The sequence below is a fragment of the Rhinolophus hipposideros genome, assembly GCF_964194185.1.
Source record: "Rhinolophus hipposideros genome assembly, chromosome: 10".
In the NCBI taxonomy this organism is placed as follows: Eukaryota; Metazoa; Chordata; class Mammalia; order Chiroptera; family Rhinolophidae; genus Rhinolophus; species Rhinolophus hipposideros.
Window position 1 is genome coordinate 12,780,989 of NC_138056.1, and position 17,126 is coordinate 12,798,114.

General features: G+C 40.4%; 1 protein-coding gene across 5 annotated transcripts in view; it reads left to right on the forward strand.

Moving 5' to 3' along the window:
• The window catches only part of AGBL2 (AGBL carboxypeptidase 2), a 40,001-nt gene that overhangs the window by 18,308 nt on the left and 4,567 nt on the right, over positions 1-17,126 (forward strand). For 4 of the 5 annotated variants that reach the window (XM_081064246.1, XM_081064244.1, XM_081064245.1 and 1 more), the window contains 6 exons: positions 1,746-1,872; positions 2,478-2,578; positions 3,632-3,762; positions 13,881-13,947; positions 15,521-15,643; positions 16,172-16,279. In XM_081064246.1, the coding sequence (XP_080920372.1) occupies positions 1,746-1,872; positions 2,478-2,578; positions 3,632-3,762; positions 13,881-13,947; positions 15,521-15,643; positions 16,172-16,279 (657 nt within the window). The remainder of the gene's footprint in view (positions 1-1,745; positions 1,873-2,477; positions 2,579-3,631; positions 3,763-13,880; positions 13,948-15,520; positions 15,644-16,171; positions 16,280-17,126) is intronic. The other variant, XM_081064248.1, reaches the window with a different exon arrangement.

The window sequence follows — 17,126 nt, forward strand, 5'->3', positions numbered from 1 at the left end:
ATAAACCTTGAAAACATGATGCTAAGAAAAAAAAAAAAGACACAAAAGGCCACACGTTATATGATTCCATTCTATGAAATGTTCAGAAGAGGCAAATCTACAGAGACCAAGTAGTTTAGTGACTGCCCGGGGCCCGTGGGGCAGGGTGGCATGGGGGAGTGACTGACTGTTAATGGGTACTGGGTTTCTTCTTTGGGGTATTGAAAATGTTGTAAACTTAGGTCACGGTGATGGCTGCACAACTCTGAATATACTTAAACCATTGAATTGTGTACTTCAGATGTGTGAATTTTATGGTATGTGGATTATATCTCTATAAGGTGATTTTTAAAAACAGCTCTGGCTGTTTTGCACAAGTTCAAACTGAGTAGTAGAGTCCTACGTCACCTTTAATCCTACTATCTGTAGTGGAAAGCAGCTATGGAAGGACAAAGTGCTGATGTTATATGAGTCTCCACAGAAAAGTTTCTATACTACAAGATCACAAATAACTGTAAGATATTAAAGGGCTAATGAAAACAACTCCCGTCTTTAATAGTTGGCTGAGGAACAGCTCTGTGACAGTAGGGCACAGACAGAGCATCTGCCCAGAAGTTGGTTTTCAGCATCATAAATACATCCACAAAACATTACTGTCATTAGAAAGAAGAAATTAGATTGGCTTTAGAAAAGTATTTAAATGATAGTGCAGATTTTCTCACACAGAGATACATAAAACAAATATTTTGTATCTGCTACTCTATAAAAAAAAGTGGGGGGAAGCTTTCCTTCTTCCCTCCCTTCCTTCCTTCCTTTCCTTTCCTCTTTTGATCTTCCTATCTATTTTTGCCAAGGATCTCTTTCTTCAAATGAAATCACATCCAGAAGCCAGTATCTAAAATCATTAGAAGCAGAACTGCACTAAGTGGAGGGGGGTAGAGGGCTTGGAGTCCTCCCGTCCCGCCTCCTCCCTCAGTCCTGTGGCAGCAGTGCCCCAGGCTCCTCAGCAGAACCCCTGGATTCCACAGAGCACAATTTAGAGACCACTGGGTAGTGAGATACCTCCCACTGTGACACATTTTCAGCAGGATAGGCTGGGATAGGTGCCATGTGTATGTTATAAACTCCAAGTGAGGGAAGAGGGTTGGATGGTCATGAAAGACAACAGAGGATATTGAACTCCGAGATGAGAATGTTGGCAGAAGGGAGCAGGAGAGGTCCCGGCAGACACTATAGGAGTGAGGCGTACAGAAATCATATTATATAGAGAATAGAGAATAAACCCAACTAGATACAAGGGTTTAAGCTGGGGAGGGGTAGAAAATAAGTCTTAGACAGGTTCGTTAGTGCCTTGAATGCCGAAGTAAGCCAGCATTCCCAAACAGAAGTTCAAGGAACCCTAGTCCTGCAGAATATCCCCAGGGAAGGTGAGGAAGGAGCGGAAGGGTACACAGGCAATGAAAACCAGAATCTACGCCCCTTGGGAAGGTCATAGTCCACAGAAACATATCAAATATTCTGAGAGGTCCTGCACAGAAAACCTGGTTAATTTGGTTAACCCGTCATCTCCCTGACTAACATGACCACAAAACTCATACTTCCCAGTAATACCTATTAACATCCCTTAAAATTAGTATTTTATGGAACATGCTTTCAGAAGTAATAGGTAGACCCCAAGGGAACCAGTCTTGCATCATATTAATGAGTCTTAGACAGTCGTACAGTTTCCAGTTTATGATTCACAAAAGATATGGATTTCTCTTTAGTTCTCTTTTCCTAGTTGTAATTTTAAGATCCAAAAGTGCAAAGAAGGAACAGGACGTGTTGTGATGTGGCGGATGGGAATCCTAAACAGCTACACCATGGAGTCTACCTTTGGCGGGTCCACCCTGGGTGAGCGCTCTTGCATATCATAGGCCAGCATGGCAAGGGCAAGCCAAGCAAAGCACTGGGAAGACGAAACCTCTTCAAATGTTGGGGAGACAATTGATGTAGAGGGTGTTCTTGCCTGTGCCTTATGCTGAATTTGAGAACCCAAATATGAGTGTGAAATGTAATACTTGATGGGGCATCCGTACAGCCTAGCGGTTACTGAGGAGCAGGAATCAGGCTCTGGGTTTGAATTGCAGCTCCATTTACTAGTTGTGTGATCCTGGGTAAGTTACTTAACTCCTTGGACCTCATTTTTCTTTAACTATTGATAAGAATAGTACCTGACTTATGGGTACTACTTGATGAGATAGTGCGTATAAAGCACTTGGCATAGTGCCTACCACCAAGTAAAACTTTATCATTGTAATTATAACCCCATAAGTAAAAGACTATAAACTTTTGCATTGGCAATGTTTCTTCTGAGCCAAACTAAAACTAGGTGAGAGACCCTGTCCAGAAGCATCATATTCTAGAATCAGAGGTGGTGTTTTTCATGAGATAGTCATAAAATAGATTTTTATTTGCGCGTTAAGATTTACTAAGAAATGTTCACAAATTTTTTCTAGGCAGTAAAAGACACACTCACTTTACCACTGAGGATCTGAAGTCCCTAGGTTATCATGTCTGTGACACCCTTCTGGATTTCTGTGATCCTGACCAAACCAAGGTAAAAACGGTGTTTGGAGAAATGTGGTGATGCTACTTTGATGAGTTTCACATGGGCCCAAAGTCAGCTCAGTGGAATTACAGGTGACCTTTATTTTCTCCTTAATATTTTTCTCAAGTTTTTATAATCAGAGAAAATAAGAAAGCCCCCCACTTGCACACTCTCAGCAAAGGATAAAAAGACCTCAAATTCACCGAGAAGATAGAAACCATCATGCCAGCTTTCTTCCCTCAGCACACCTCTCCCTCGCTTCTAGGCTTACCCATGGCAGCCAATGCTTAGTTCCCTTTCTCCTGTTTCAGAAAATCAGAAAATAAGAAAGCCCCCCACTTGCACACTCTCAACTTTCTTTTGTCTAAACTTAACCCTGCCCTTTGTGCGCTTGCCAACCTCCCCTATGGCCACCAGGAGATCGTGCCTCAGTGAAAACCTCCTCCTTTCTCTGTCCTGTTTTCCCCTCTTCTTACTTCTTCCCCTCAACTGCAGATGTTCTCAAGCTGCTTCTGTCCTAAATCACAGAAATAGGTTTCCTTTGGCCTTGTTTCTCCCACAGGTTTTTTCCATTCCCCTCCATCACCCAACTTCTTAAAAAGGGGGTCTGTACTCATGGTCTCTAACTCATCTCTCCGACCCGCTCTGAAATGTTAGCCCTGGGAACACGTGCTTTGTACCACTCTGGATGCAATTGTTTAATAAGAAATATTTAAAGGAAAATTTGACCACAACATGACCTATTAAATTGTATTTGCCATAGGCCAAAATCTGAACAACCCCACTTCTCCTTCCTTACTGCTCAAGAAAATCAAATAAATCAGACCGTTGCAGTGCCTAAGAAGTTTATTTTTGGCTATAGCCAGAGGAAAGTGGATAAAGCAATGTTCACTGGTATTCTGATTGTTCTTACAGCTCATGTAATTTATTCGTTGACATGTGCTTAATAGCTTACTCGTCTTTATGTCCCCAGCAATAAAGTGGCTTTCAGCATAGACTTAGTAAATATTTGATGAATCAATAAATGAATAATCAAACATAGTTCATTATTCCCTTCCACAGTTCACACAGTGTCTAGCAGAGCTTAAAGAACTCTTACAACAGGAAATCCATAAAAAGTTCAGTGAACTTGGACAAGATATGGATTTAGAAGGAAGTTGGAATGATATCTCTTTGTCTGATATTGAATCCAGGTAACAAACTTCATTTCAAAGAAAAACCAGAGAAATTCAAATTTTTTAAAAAACTGTTTTGTTTGCTCTGTTGTTTTGTTGGTTTTGAACCTCACGTGCAACATATTGAGTAAATCATGGCACATTTAAATACATTCCATTCCTTGGACAGCTATGTACTGAGTGCCTGTTCTTCGGCAGCCTCTTTTCTAGGCACTAGGAAGGGCCAGGGAGATCGGCGGGCAGTTGGTGTAGGGCCTTGTAGGCAGCTGTAAAGCCTTTGTCTTTTACTCCAAGGGAGACAGAAAGCCTTTGGAAAACTCTCAGTAGAGAAGTGTCATGCTTTGACGTAGGTTTTAGTTTCAGTACGAATCCTCTTGTTTGTGAAAAATAAACTGTAAAGAGGAAAGGTCTAAGTAGGACCTCATTAGGAGGCTGTAGTAATAATACAAGTGAAAAGTGATGGTGCTTTAGGCCAGAGGAGTAGTAGTGGTTGGTGGTGTGTGAACTGGTTGGATTCTAGATATATTTTGAAGTTTCAAAACCGTAGGATATGCTTATGGATTGGACATGGTGCATGAGAGAAAGAGAGAATGACTCCATAACTGGCTTTTAACTGAGATGGGGAAAATCAAGGGAGGGAGGAGGGGGAGAAGGTCAGGGGGGTCGTGAAAACCAGGAATCTAATGTTGGGATATTCAGTCTGAGATGTCTGTTACACATCTAAATGGCTATACTGAATAGACTTCTGGATATGAGTCTGGAATTCAGTGGAGGGGTCTAATAGAATCATCACTGGGTGGGTGATATTTAAAATTTAAACCTTAAGACTGGATGAGATCCCAGCAGAGTAAGCACAGATAAGGAAGAAGTCCAAGTCTGAGCTGGTATTGCAGCTTTACAAGGTCAAAGAGATAGGGAGAAGCCAGCAAATGAGACTAAGAAGGGACCAGCCAGGCCAAAAGAAAACCAGAAGAGTGATTATTTTTGAAGCGTAAATCAGATCATGTCATTCCTCTGTTTAAAATACCTTAATGGGAACCCCAATTCACTCAGATAAAAAGTCAAGGACCAGGAGGGGGATTTATCACTTTGTGAGGAGTATCAATGTCTAACTATTACATTGTTTTGTACACCTGAAACTAATAATAAAAAAAATTTTTAATTAAAAAAAATTAAAAAGTCAAGTACCGTATGATGGCCTACAAGGCTATAGGATCTAGCCACCTGATACCTCTGTGACCTCTGCCCTCACGTTCTCACACGCTGCTACAGCTAAATTGGCCTCCTCCCTCTTCCTCAGACTTGTCAGGCCCTCTGCCTCAGGGCCTGGAATACAGCTGCCAGGAATACTCTTCCCTCACGTCTGCATGGCTAATTCCTTCACCTCCTTCAAGTCTTTGCTTAAATGTCAACTTTTTCAATGTGGCCTACTCTCATTACTCTAATCCTGCAATGCGCTTCCCTGTCTCCCCCCTCCTGCCATTCCCTATCCCCCTTAGGTACTCTAATGTTTTCCCATAGCATTTTATCACCTTCTGTCATTCTACATAATTTATAACTTTATTATGTCTATTATTTATTATCTGTCTTTCATCACTAGGATGTATGTTCCACAAGGTTAGAGATCTTTATTTTGTTCAGCTCTGTATCTCATGCATCTAGAATAGTACCTGGCACTTAGAGAGAACTCAATAAATATTTGTTGAATTAATTTAGTATGGAGGATCTCAGCCCCAGCCTCACTGTCTCCACAGCTCTTTTAGGAATCCCCCAGGTGTGCAGGTATCTCGTTTGTATGCAAGAACACCTCCTACTCCAGTCTACAGCCTGAACCAGTTGCCCTTGGTCAGAAGGTTTCAAGGCTGGGCATGAAGGTGTCTGCCAGAGGCAGCACTGTAGTCTGTAGTGGACAATGGGAAACAATGGCTCTCCCACCCACTCTGTGTGCCACATTGACATCTTGGCCCTAACACAGTTCTGCTAGCTGAGTCTCCCAAATGTCTTCTTAGGAACTTTAAAGCAGACCATCAGGCCAGGTAGAATGCCCCATTCACCATGTCGCCTCACCCACTCTCCCAGGATCCTTTACCTAACTATGTAGGACCACTGCACCAACCGCTCTTCACTTTCAGTCTCAAAAACAAAATGTCGGAGATTAGACATCATCAAAATGGCAGCATGAGGTGAGCCTCTGGAAAGCTCCCCTGGAATTTACAACTAATCAAACAACAATAACTCCAGAAAGGATTCCCTGGACAGCAGACAGGCAAGACGAAGAGGCCCACTACTGAATTCACCTAAAGGTGGGCGAATCGTGCAAGCAGGGGAGGAAGGAAGGGAGAAGTGAGGAGACGGAGCCGCAGGCGCAGGACACAGACCTAGCTCAGTGCTCTGAGCTCGCTGCATCCAGGAACTTCCACAGCTGCGGGAGAGGGAAGAACTCGGACTGCTAGGGCTCCGCTTATGGCCCACAGGGCTGAGGGGGCAGCATATAACCCGGCTGAACCCAACGCTCCCAGCAGAGACCTCAGAGAAAAGACTGAGGGAAGAAGGCTGAAAACATTGGTTTAAGCCCTCACTGACGAGCAGAGAACGGAAGGAAGCCTTAGGCACTGAGACTAGCCGTCCCCTCCCTACCCTCCCAGAACTCGCCCAGCGCCCCCTGCCCTGTGCTAGAAGCGGAACAGTAGCAGTGTCAGATCAAAAGAACAGAATATTTACAGTTCTGAGAACTGTGGACCGCAGACACATATTTGCAGCCCAACTAGTTCCGGCAAAGGGGAGGGAGCTGTGGAAGCAGGACCTGCTGTGGTGATGGTTGCCGCCATTGCTCTGGGCCACCTCTAAAAACTCACCCCACCCCTGGCCCCACCTATCTGGGTGGATCTCTGCAGGAGTAAACAGAACTGCTGAAACATATGGGCTCTGAATCTGGTGCAGGAAGAGCTTTGGAACTTCAAAAGCTTTCCGCATACCCACACGGACACTGCGCCCTGTGACCCAGGCAAACTATTAACAGAGGAGAAGCCCGTCTCCCAGGGAATCTCCCCATTGTGTGAGAAGCTGGAATAGTGCAGAGAAAACATAGCACTACCATGTAAGAGAGAAAAAAAAGGCTGCAGTCGGAGAGAAAATAAAACATTCTACCTATAGGTACTGGAAAACAAAAGAAAGACATCTTCCTATCAACCTGTTGCAGAAGCCACTCCTGTAGATGTCTAGGAAGAGAAATAATAAATCAGTAATTGCCAATGAATAACCAAGGCAACAAGACAGCTTAGAAATAAAGTGAAAAGTCTCCAGAAAAGGAACTTAAAGATATGGAAATATGTGACTTAAATGATAGAGAATTCAAGATTGCAGTTCTGAAAAAACTCAATGAGATGCAAGAAAACACAGAAAGGCAGTTTAATGAACTTAGAAACACAATCAAAGAACAACATGAGCATTTCACTAAAGAGATTGAAATTTTTAAAAAGAACCAAATAGAATTTCTGGAGATTAAGAGCTCAATAGAAGAAATTAAGAATGAAATAACCAGCTTAGAGTTAGGAAGTAACTCTACTTAAGTAGAGTTGACCAGATGGAGGAAAGAATCAGTGACATTGAAGATAGAAACCTGGAAATTACACAGATGGAAGAAGAAAGAGACTTGAGACTTAAAAGAAATGAAAGAACTCTACAAGAACTTTCTGACTCCATCAGAAAGAGCAATATAAGAATAATGGGCATACCAGAAGGAGAAGAAAGAGGGAAGGGAACAGAGAATATATTCAAACAAATTGTTGATGAGAACTTCCCAAACTTGTGGACAAAACTGGATCCTCGAATCCAAGAAGCAAATACAACACCTAATTACCTCAATCCCAACAGGCCTTCTCCAAGGCACGTTGTATTGAAGCTGTCTAAAATCAATGACAAAGAAAGAATCCTCAAGGCAGTCAGGGAAAAGAAGCCGGTAACCTACAAAGGAAAGCCCGTTAGATTATCATCAGATTTTTCAGCAGACACTCTACAAGCCAGGAGGGAGTGGAACCAAATATTCAAACTATTGAAAGAAAGAAATTATGAGCCAAGAATAATATATCCAGCAAAGATATCCTTTAGATATGAAGGAAGAATAAAGACCTTTCCAGACATACAGAAGCTGAGGGAATTTTCCAATACATGACCTGCGCTACAAGAAATACTAAAGGAGGCTATTCGACCAGCATCAACAGGGACAATTTGTGGCAACCAAAACATAAAAAGGGGGAGAGTAAAGGCCTGAACTGGAATATGGGAATGGAGAAAGTAAGCATGCTGAAGAAAATGGCATACTCTAAATAGCAAATTTTCTTTTACATAAACTTAAGGGTAACCACTCAAAAAAAATCCAGAACTGAAATATATACTGTAATAAAAGAAGAAACAGAGGGAAACATCATAGAATACCACCACACAGAAATAATAGACAACAACAAAAAGGCAAAGAAACAATGGAGACACAGTCTTACCAGAAAACTAAAGATAGAATGACAGGAAATCCTCACGTGTCAATAATCACCCTAAATGTAAATGGACTGAACTCACCAATAAAAAGGCACAGAGTAGCAGATTGGATCAAAAAACTAAACCCAACCATATGCTGTCTCCAAGAGACAAATCTCAGCTACAAGGACAAGCATAGACTCAAAGTGAAAGGGTGGAAATTGACACTCCAAGCAAATGGTACCCAGAGAAGATCAGGTGTAGTCATAATGATATCGGATGAAGCAGACTTCAGGGTGAAAACGATAACAAGAGACAAAGATGGACATTTCATAATGGTAAAGGGGACTATACAACAAGAAGACATAACAGTCATCGATATTTATGCCCCCAATCAGGGAGCACCGAAATATACCAAGCAACTACTAACAGAACTAAAGGGAGAAATTGACCAAAACACAATTATACTAGGGGACTTAAATACATCATTGACAGCTATGGATAGATCATCCAAACAGAAAATAAATAACATAATAGCAGCCCTAAATGACACATTAGATGAAATGGACATAATTGACATATGTAGAGCACTTCATCCTAAAACATCAGACTATGCATTCTTTTCTAGTGTACATGGAACGTTCTCAAGGATAGACCATATATTGGGACACAAAATCAGCCTCAGCAAATTTAAGAAGATTGAAATCATACCAAGCATATTCTCTGATCACAAGGCTTTGAAAATGGATGTCAACTGCAAAAAGAAAGCAGGAAAAAACACAAATACATGGAGATTAAACAACATACTTTTAAAGAACGACTGGGTCAAAGAAGAAATTAGAGGAGAGATCAAAAGATACATAGAGATAAATGACAATGAAAATACATCCTACCAAAATTTTTGGGATGCAGTGAAAGCAGTTTTAAGTGGGAAATTTATATCATTACAGACCTATCTCAAGAAACAAGAAAAATCCCAAATAAATAACCTCATGTTACATCTTAAAGAACTAGAAAAAGAAGAACAAATGAAACCCAAGGTCAGCAGAAGAAAGGAAATAACAAAAATCAGAGCAGAACTAAATGAAATAAAGAACAAAAAGACAATAGAAAAAATTAATGTGACAAAGAGCTGGTTCTTTGAAAAGATTAACAAAATTGACAAACCCTTGGCTAGGCTCACTAAGATAAAAAGAGAAAAGACACTAATTAACAAAATCAGAAATGAAAAAGGGGAAGTTATCATGGACAATACAGAAATACAAAGGATCATGCAAGAACACTATGAAGGACTATATGCCACCAAATTCAATAACCTGGAAGAAATGGACAAGTTCTTAGAAACATATAGCCTTCCAAGGCTGAACCATGAAGAACTGGAAAATCTGAACAGACCAATCACCAGTAATGAAATTGAATCAGTCATCCAAAACCTTCCCAAAAGCAAAAGTCCTGGACCAGATGGCTTCACTAGTGAATTCTACCAAACCTTCAAAGAGGATCTAATACCAATCCTGCTCAAACTCTTCCAAAAAATTGAAGAAGAAACAGTACTCCCTAACTCATTTTATGAGGCCAACATCACCTTGATACCAAAACCTGGTAAGGACAACACAAAAAAAGAAAACTACAGACCAATATCTCTGATGAATACAGATGCAAAAATCCTAAACAAAATTCTAGCAAATCGGATACAACAATGTATTTAAAAGATTATTCATCATGACCAAGTGGGGTTCATCCCCGGGGCACAAGGATGGTTCAACATCTGCAAATCCATCAATGTGATACATCACATAAACAAAATAAAGCACAAAAATCATATGATTATATCAATTGATGCAGAAAAAGCATTTGACAAGATACAACATCCATTTATGATTAAAACATTTAATAAAATAAGTATAGAAGGAAAATACCTTAACATAATAAAGGCCATCTATGACAAGCCCTCAGCTAATCTCATAATTAATGGTGAAAAACTGAAGCCCTTTGTTCTACATTCAGGAACACGACAGGGCTGTCCCCTACCACCTCTGCTTTTCAACATAGTGTTGGAAGTCCTTGCCAGAGCAATCAGGCAAGAGAAAGAAATAAAAGGCATCCAAATTGGGAATGAAGAAGTTAAGTTATCACTCTTTGCAGATGACATGATGCTATATATAGAAAACCCTAAAGACTCCACCAAAAAGCTATTAGAAACAATCAACAAATACAATAAAGTTGCTGGCTACAAAATCAATGTACAAAAGTCCATTGCATTCCTATATACTAACAATGAAATCTCAGAAAAAGAAATACAAAAAACAATTCTTTTTGCAATTGCAGCAAAAAGAATAAAATACCTATGAATAATCTTAACCAAGGATGTGAAGGACCTATATGCTGAAAACTGTAAGACATTTTTGAAAGAAATTGAAGAAGACACAAAGAAATGGAAAGACATTCCATGCTCATGGATTGGAAGAATCAACATAGTTAAAATGGCCATATTACCCAAAGCAATATACAGATTTAATGCAATCACCATCAAAATCCCAATGGCATTTTTTAAAGAAATAGAACAGAAAATCATCCGATTTGTTTGGAATCACAAAAGATCCAGAATAGCCAAAGCAATCTTAAGAAAAAAGAACAATACTGGAGGTATCACACTCCCTGACTTTAGCTTGTACTACAGGGCTACAATAATCAAAACACCATGGTATTGGCAGAAAAACAGACACATAGACCAATGGAATAGAATTGAGAACCCAGAAATAAAACCACGTAAATATGGACAGATAATTTTTGACAAAGAAGCTAAAAACATACAATGGAGGAAAGACAGCCTCTTCAATAAATGGTGCTGGGAGAATTGGATAGCCATGTGTAAAACAATGAAACTGGACTGCTATCTGTCACCATGAACCAAAATTAATTCAAAATGGATCAAAACTTAAGCATAAGACCTGACACAATAAACTGCATAGAAGAAAACATAGGTACTAAACTTATGGACCTCGGGTTCAAAGAGCATTTTATGAATTTGACTCCAAAGGCAATAGAAGTAAAAGCTAAAATAAACGAATGGGCTATATGAAACTTAAAAGCTTCTGCACAGCAAAAGAAACCATCGACAAAGTAAAGAGGCAACCAACTGAATGGGAGAAGTTTTTTGCAAATAGTGCCTCCGATAAAGGGCCAATATCCAAAATATACAAGGAACTCATGAAACTCAACAACAAAAAAACAAACAACCCAATTGAAAAATGGGCAGAGGACCTGAAGAGACATTTCTCCAAAGAGGACATACAAATGGCAAATAGACATATGAAAAAATGCTCAACATCACTAATCATTAGCGAAATTCAAATAAAAACCACAATGAGATATCACCTCACCCCAGTCAGAATGGCTATCATCAACAAGACAAATAGTAACAAGTGTTGGAGAGGCTGTGGAGAAAAAGGAACCCTCATACACTGTTGGTGGGAATGCAGACTGGTGCAGCCGTTATGGAAGGCAGAGTGGAGGTTCCTCAAAAAATTACAAATAGAATTACCATATGACCCAGCAATCCCTCTCCTAGGTATCTACCCAAAAAATCTGAAAACATTTACACATAAAGACACATGTGCTCCAATGTTCATTGCACCTTTGTTTACGGTGGCCAAGATATGGGAACAACCAAAATGTCCTTCGATAGGTGAATAGATAAAGAAGTTGTGGTATATATACACAATGGAATACTATTTGGCAGTAAGAAAAGATGATACAGGAACATTTGTGACAACATGGATGGATCCTGAGAGTATAATGCTAAGCAAAATAAGTCAGACAGAAAAAGCAGAGAACCATATGATTTCAATGATATGTGGTATCTAAACCAAAAACAACAAAAGAACAAGACAAACAAAACCAAGAGAAACCAAAACGCATAGACACAGACAATAGTTTAGTGGTTACCAGAGGGTAAGGAGGGTGAGGGGTGGGAGATCAGGGTAAGGGGGATCAAATATATGGTGATGGAAGGAGAACTGACTCTGGGTGGTGAACACACAATGGGATTTATAGATGATGTAATACGGAATTGTACACCTGAAATCTATGTAATTTTACTAACAATTGTCACCCCAATAAATTAAAAAAAAAGAAAAACAAACAAAAAAATGTCTCCTGCATATCACCTCATACATACAGATCCAGAGGGAATCAACTCAGAAACAGGCAAATGCATTCCAGCTGGCTCAGCAGGAATAACTCTGACACATTTAGTTAGCAATTATTGAAACAAGTTTGTCAGCCTCTGCACCAGGAAGCCGGCTATCACAGGCCTCCGCAGGGCGCCACCTTTTCTCACCATTACCCAGAAAAGCAGGCTGAGTGTACAAGCCCAGTTTGAGTTTGCTCTGTGTGTGTGCAACATTTCTGGGGCGCACTGCATCTAATGCTTTCATCCCATTGGTTAACTTTTTCTGTTATCTCTGAAAGGGATTTCAGAGACTATTATCTAGTGGCCTCAAAGGCTGCTCCTCAGACTGGAAAAGCCTTGTGAGAACAGGGAGTTGGGAATTAGATCAGAGAAGAGAAGGCTTTCTTCCCGCTGTCTAGCTGTGGGGCTCCTCATTGTGCAGTAAAGGAGGGGTGAGGGAGAACTAGCAGAATGAAAGGGCTGAGCAAAGGGATGGTTTGAAATGCTGTCTTTCCCAGATTTGAGTGTTGTGTCTAAGACATTTTTTACATGTGGAGGCCACATCATAGAACACAGCTCTCAGTGCTAGCCAACCACACCCCAGGAAAGGGGAAAATAGAAGAAAGGATCCATTATCTGAGTCCTCATTCATCCCAGCCCTTGAAGAAAGGGGGCGGGGACAGTTTGCAGGGGGGAAGACTTTAGATCAGTCTAGATGTGCATCCAAATCTTTTGAAGAGGGCGTAGATAGTTGTTTATACTTCCATGTAGTAGGTAATTTTTTGCCCCATCTGTTCACAGACTTTTTCTTACATCGATGACGTAAGAGCTTTAGAGACAAAATATTTGTTGTGGTTTATTATGTGGTGATAAAAATAATATTCCTAGTCTCTGACCTACATATTCTTTGTTATTAAATATATTTATTTATAAGTTGACCACGTTTTTAAAGAGTACCTGGTAGGATCCTTGTTCTCTGAACTGATACTGGCCAGATAGGAACGAACTAGACAAAGTCCCTGCTTTCAAACAAATCACAGTCCCTGGTATTCTGTAGGGCTGTACATTAAGAATCCTACAGCCTCTCACAATCACTGCCAAGGCCAGCTCTGCCCATCTGGCTGGTATTATTTTGCCACACGGATTGCAAACTGCTTGGGGTCAGAGCTCTGCCATGGCTATCTCTGTTTCCTGTGCCCGACGCACTGCCTGGAATGCAGCAGGCACTCGGAATGAATGAATGAATGAATGAATGAATCAATCAATCAATCAATCAATCAATGAAGTAATCAATGAATGAATCAAAGAATCAATGAACGAACAAACAAACGAACGAATTAACGTGCTTGTCAAGAATTCTTAGTAATTGAAACAGACAGTGCGAGCAAATAGCAAACTAGATATGCTAATCTCATGCGGCTGGTCTGGTAAATGTTCTACTTCTAGACATTAATAACAGATATTTTCCTTTCCTCTCTACTTTTGAAAACAGCACCAGTGGTTCTGACAGCTCCCTCTCAGATGGTCTTCCTGTTCACCTCCTGAGCATAGCACGTGAGGTGAGATTGTGTAGACTCTTAACGCCCAGAAGTAGTAGGCTTAAAACATAACAGTACTGGAGAATTTGATAGAATTTTCCAACTATCCTAAGATCTGCAGAAAATATAGCCATAGTGTCCTAACTGGTTATCCCGCTCTGGAGTCTTTCATTTTGTCCTTTATAGCTTTCATGTTAAAAATCTAGGGAGGAGCATTTGGAATCTTACTCCCTGGCATATGTTGTGAGTTTGGCTCAAATAAACTCTTACAAAAATTCTCAAAAAAAAAAAAATCAAGGGAAAAAAATGTGAGGATTCCATATTATTCCAAAGTTAATTGAAAGTGAAAAACAAAGTTTAAAAAGTAAAAAACCGTGCTGAGATAGAGGTTGTTAAAAATGATACATACTTTTTTTTAAAAAAGTGTTTCTTTATTCATGTAGTCTTAAATTGTTTTGTTTTGTTTTGTTTTTTCAAACTTTTATTTATTTTAAGTGTGTTTTTCCGGGACCCATCAGCTCCAAGTCAAGTAGTTGTTTCAATGTAGTTGTGGAGGGCGCAGCTCACAGTGGCCCATTTGGGGATCGAACTGGCAAACTTGTTTTTAAGAGGCACCACGATCTAACCAACTGAGCTAACCCGTAATCCACCGCCCCTTAAATAGTTTTTTATACTTCCATATATTAAGTAATTTTTTGCCCCCATCTGTTTACAGACTTTTTCTTTTTTTTTTTTAAGTAATTGCAGTTTGTTTTGTTTTACAATTTTTTTTTTCATTTTTATTGGGGAATATTGGGGAACAGTGTGTTTTTCCAGGACCCATCAGCTCCAAGTCAAGTCGTTGGTTTTGTCAATCTAGTGTGGAGGGCACAGCTCACTGGTCCATGTGGGAATCAAACTGGGGACCTGGGTGTTATGAGCACTGCGCTCTAAGCAACTGAGCCAACCAGCTGCCCCCAGACTTTTTCTTACATAGGTGATGTAAGAGCTTTAGAGACAGCAAAATATTTGTTGTGGTTTATTATGCACATGATTTCCTAGTTGCATGAAGAAATATCTCCATCATAGGATGAAATTAAGGCTGTGTCAGGGGGAGCCTGTCAAATTAGACTAAACCCTACCCTTTCTGCAGCTGGACTTACAGCAACATCAGATTTAGCGTCACCACACCATGGTACTGAGAAAAGTGGTCCTAAGCTTCATTAGCTTCATTATTAAAGCCACCTTGTGGTAACAACCAAACTGAATCTTTTAAGCACGCATCTGATAATCATTATTATCTGTACCTGACATTGTTGCTATAATAATTTGGTTTCATATTATAAATCACAGATATTTGGTCATGGGTATAGGTGCCTCTTTGGCAATATATCTATAATAGTGGGGTGTCGGGGTGTTAAGTGGGGAGCAGCCTCTGGTAAGGAGATAGTTGAACTGTTTGTTTGTTCTTCAAACCAACAACAATTTAACACTGTGAGGGCCGCACACTGGATTAGCCATTGTGTCGTAAGTGTTGTGTGAAGAGAGTGCTACTTGTAGGTAGGCGTTTCTCTGGAATCCTCAATGACTGATTTCTCTATACTTTCTGGAATAGTTGAATCAGAAGAAGATGTATAAGAAGAAAAAAAAGAAGCCACTTCAGACTAGGAAACAGCGAAATGAACAGTATCAGAAAAATAATATGATACGGGAGTTCAAGTCAACAGACTATGCCCCAGTAAGAAAGCTCTGCTGCGTATCTCCACTGTCTGGTGAAAGAGCATTCCATGGAGGAAGCAGCACAAGGGGATAAGGTTTACTCTAAAGCACAAAGGAAAAGGAGAATGGGGCCGGGAAGCTTTCTAGTCTGAGTTCAGAGCTCTTCGGTGAGCCCTCTGGGCCTCTCTGAGCAGCTTTCAGCCTTGGCCCATAGATCCTCTACCTTACTCTGGTATAGCAAGTCTGGGTTTTGACCACGTCTGGATTTCCAGGGGAAAGAGGAGATACTGGCTGGAGAAGTGGTGGCTGGAGCTAGCCCAGCGTTGCTGGGTATGGAGGGATCAGGCCTGGTCTAGGCTAAGGACCCCTGGATAGCTCCTTCCTAATCTTTCTCCTGACTGCCACATCCACACCATACACCCTGCTTTTAAACGGGGAAAATGCTTTCAGAGGTGGGAGTTTTTACTGTTGGGTGAATTGGGTCAATTATGAGTTGGTTAATTGCAATGGATCAATTGAAAAGTATTCTCTTTGCACTCCATTCTAGGAAAGGGCAGAAATTGCTTCTACTCTGCAAAGGCAGCCTACCTTTTTCAAAAATTCAGGGAATACCAGTTCTTCAACAATAAAAAATGAAAAGCCAAGGATGAATGAGGTAGTAATTTTTACTTGACTTTTTTTCTTTTTTTTTTTTATAAAATGTACCGTTATAGCCATTTTTTTTTTTTAGATTTTATTGGGGAAGGGGAACAGGACTTTATTGGGGAACAATGTGTACTTCCAGGACTTTTTTCCAAGTCAAGTTGTTGTCCTTTCAGTCTTAGTTGTGGGGGAACAGCTCAGCTCCAGGTCAATTTGCCGGCCCCTATCCCTTGCGGGAGTCAAACCGGCAACCTTGTGGTTGAGAGGACACGCTCCACCAACTGAGCCATCCAGGAGCTCAGCGGCAACTCAGCTCAAGGTGCCTTGTTCAATCTTAGTTGCAGGGGGCGCAGCCCACCATCCCTTGTGGGAGTTGAGGAATCGAACCCGCAACCTTGTGGTTGAGAGCCCACTGGCCCATGTGGGAATCGAACTGGCAGCCATCGGAATTAGGAGCGCGGAGCTCCAACCGCCTGAGCCACGGGGCGGGCCCTACTTGACTTTTTTTTTTTTAACTGGAAAATTGATTATAAGTTGGTGCAAAAGTAATTGCGGTTTTTGCAATTATTTTTTAACCTTTTAAACTGCAATTACTTTTGCACCAACCTAGTAAAACTTTTTGTAATGTACTTAAAGTGTACAACATGATGATTTGATATATTGTGAAAGGATTCCCACCACTGAGTTAGTTAACACATTTATGACCTCACATATTTACCTTTTTTTTCTTTCGGTGAGAACACTTAAAATCTACTCTTAGCAAATTTCAGTTATACAATACAGTATTATTAACTATATCACCTTGTTATACATTAGATCCTTAGACCGTATTCATCTTATAACTGAAAGTTTGTGCCCTT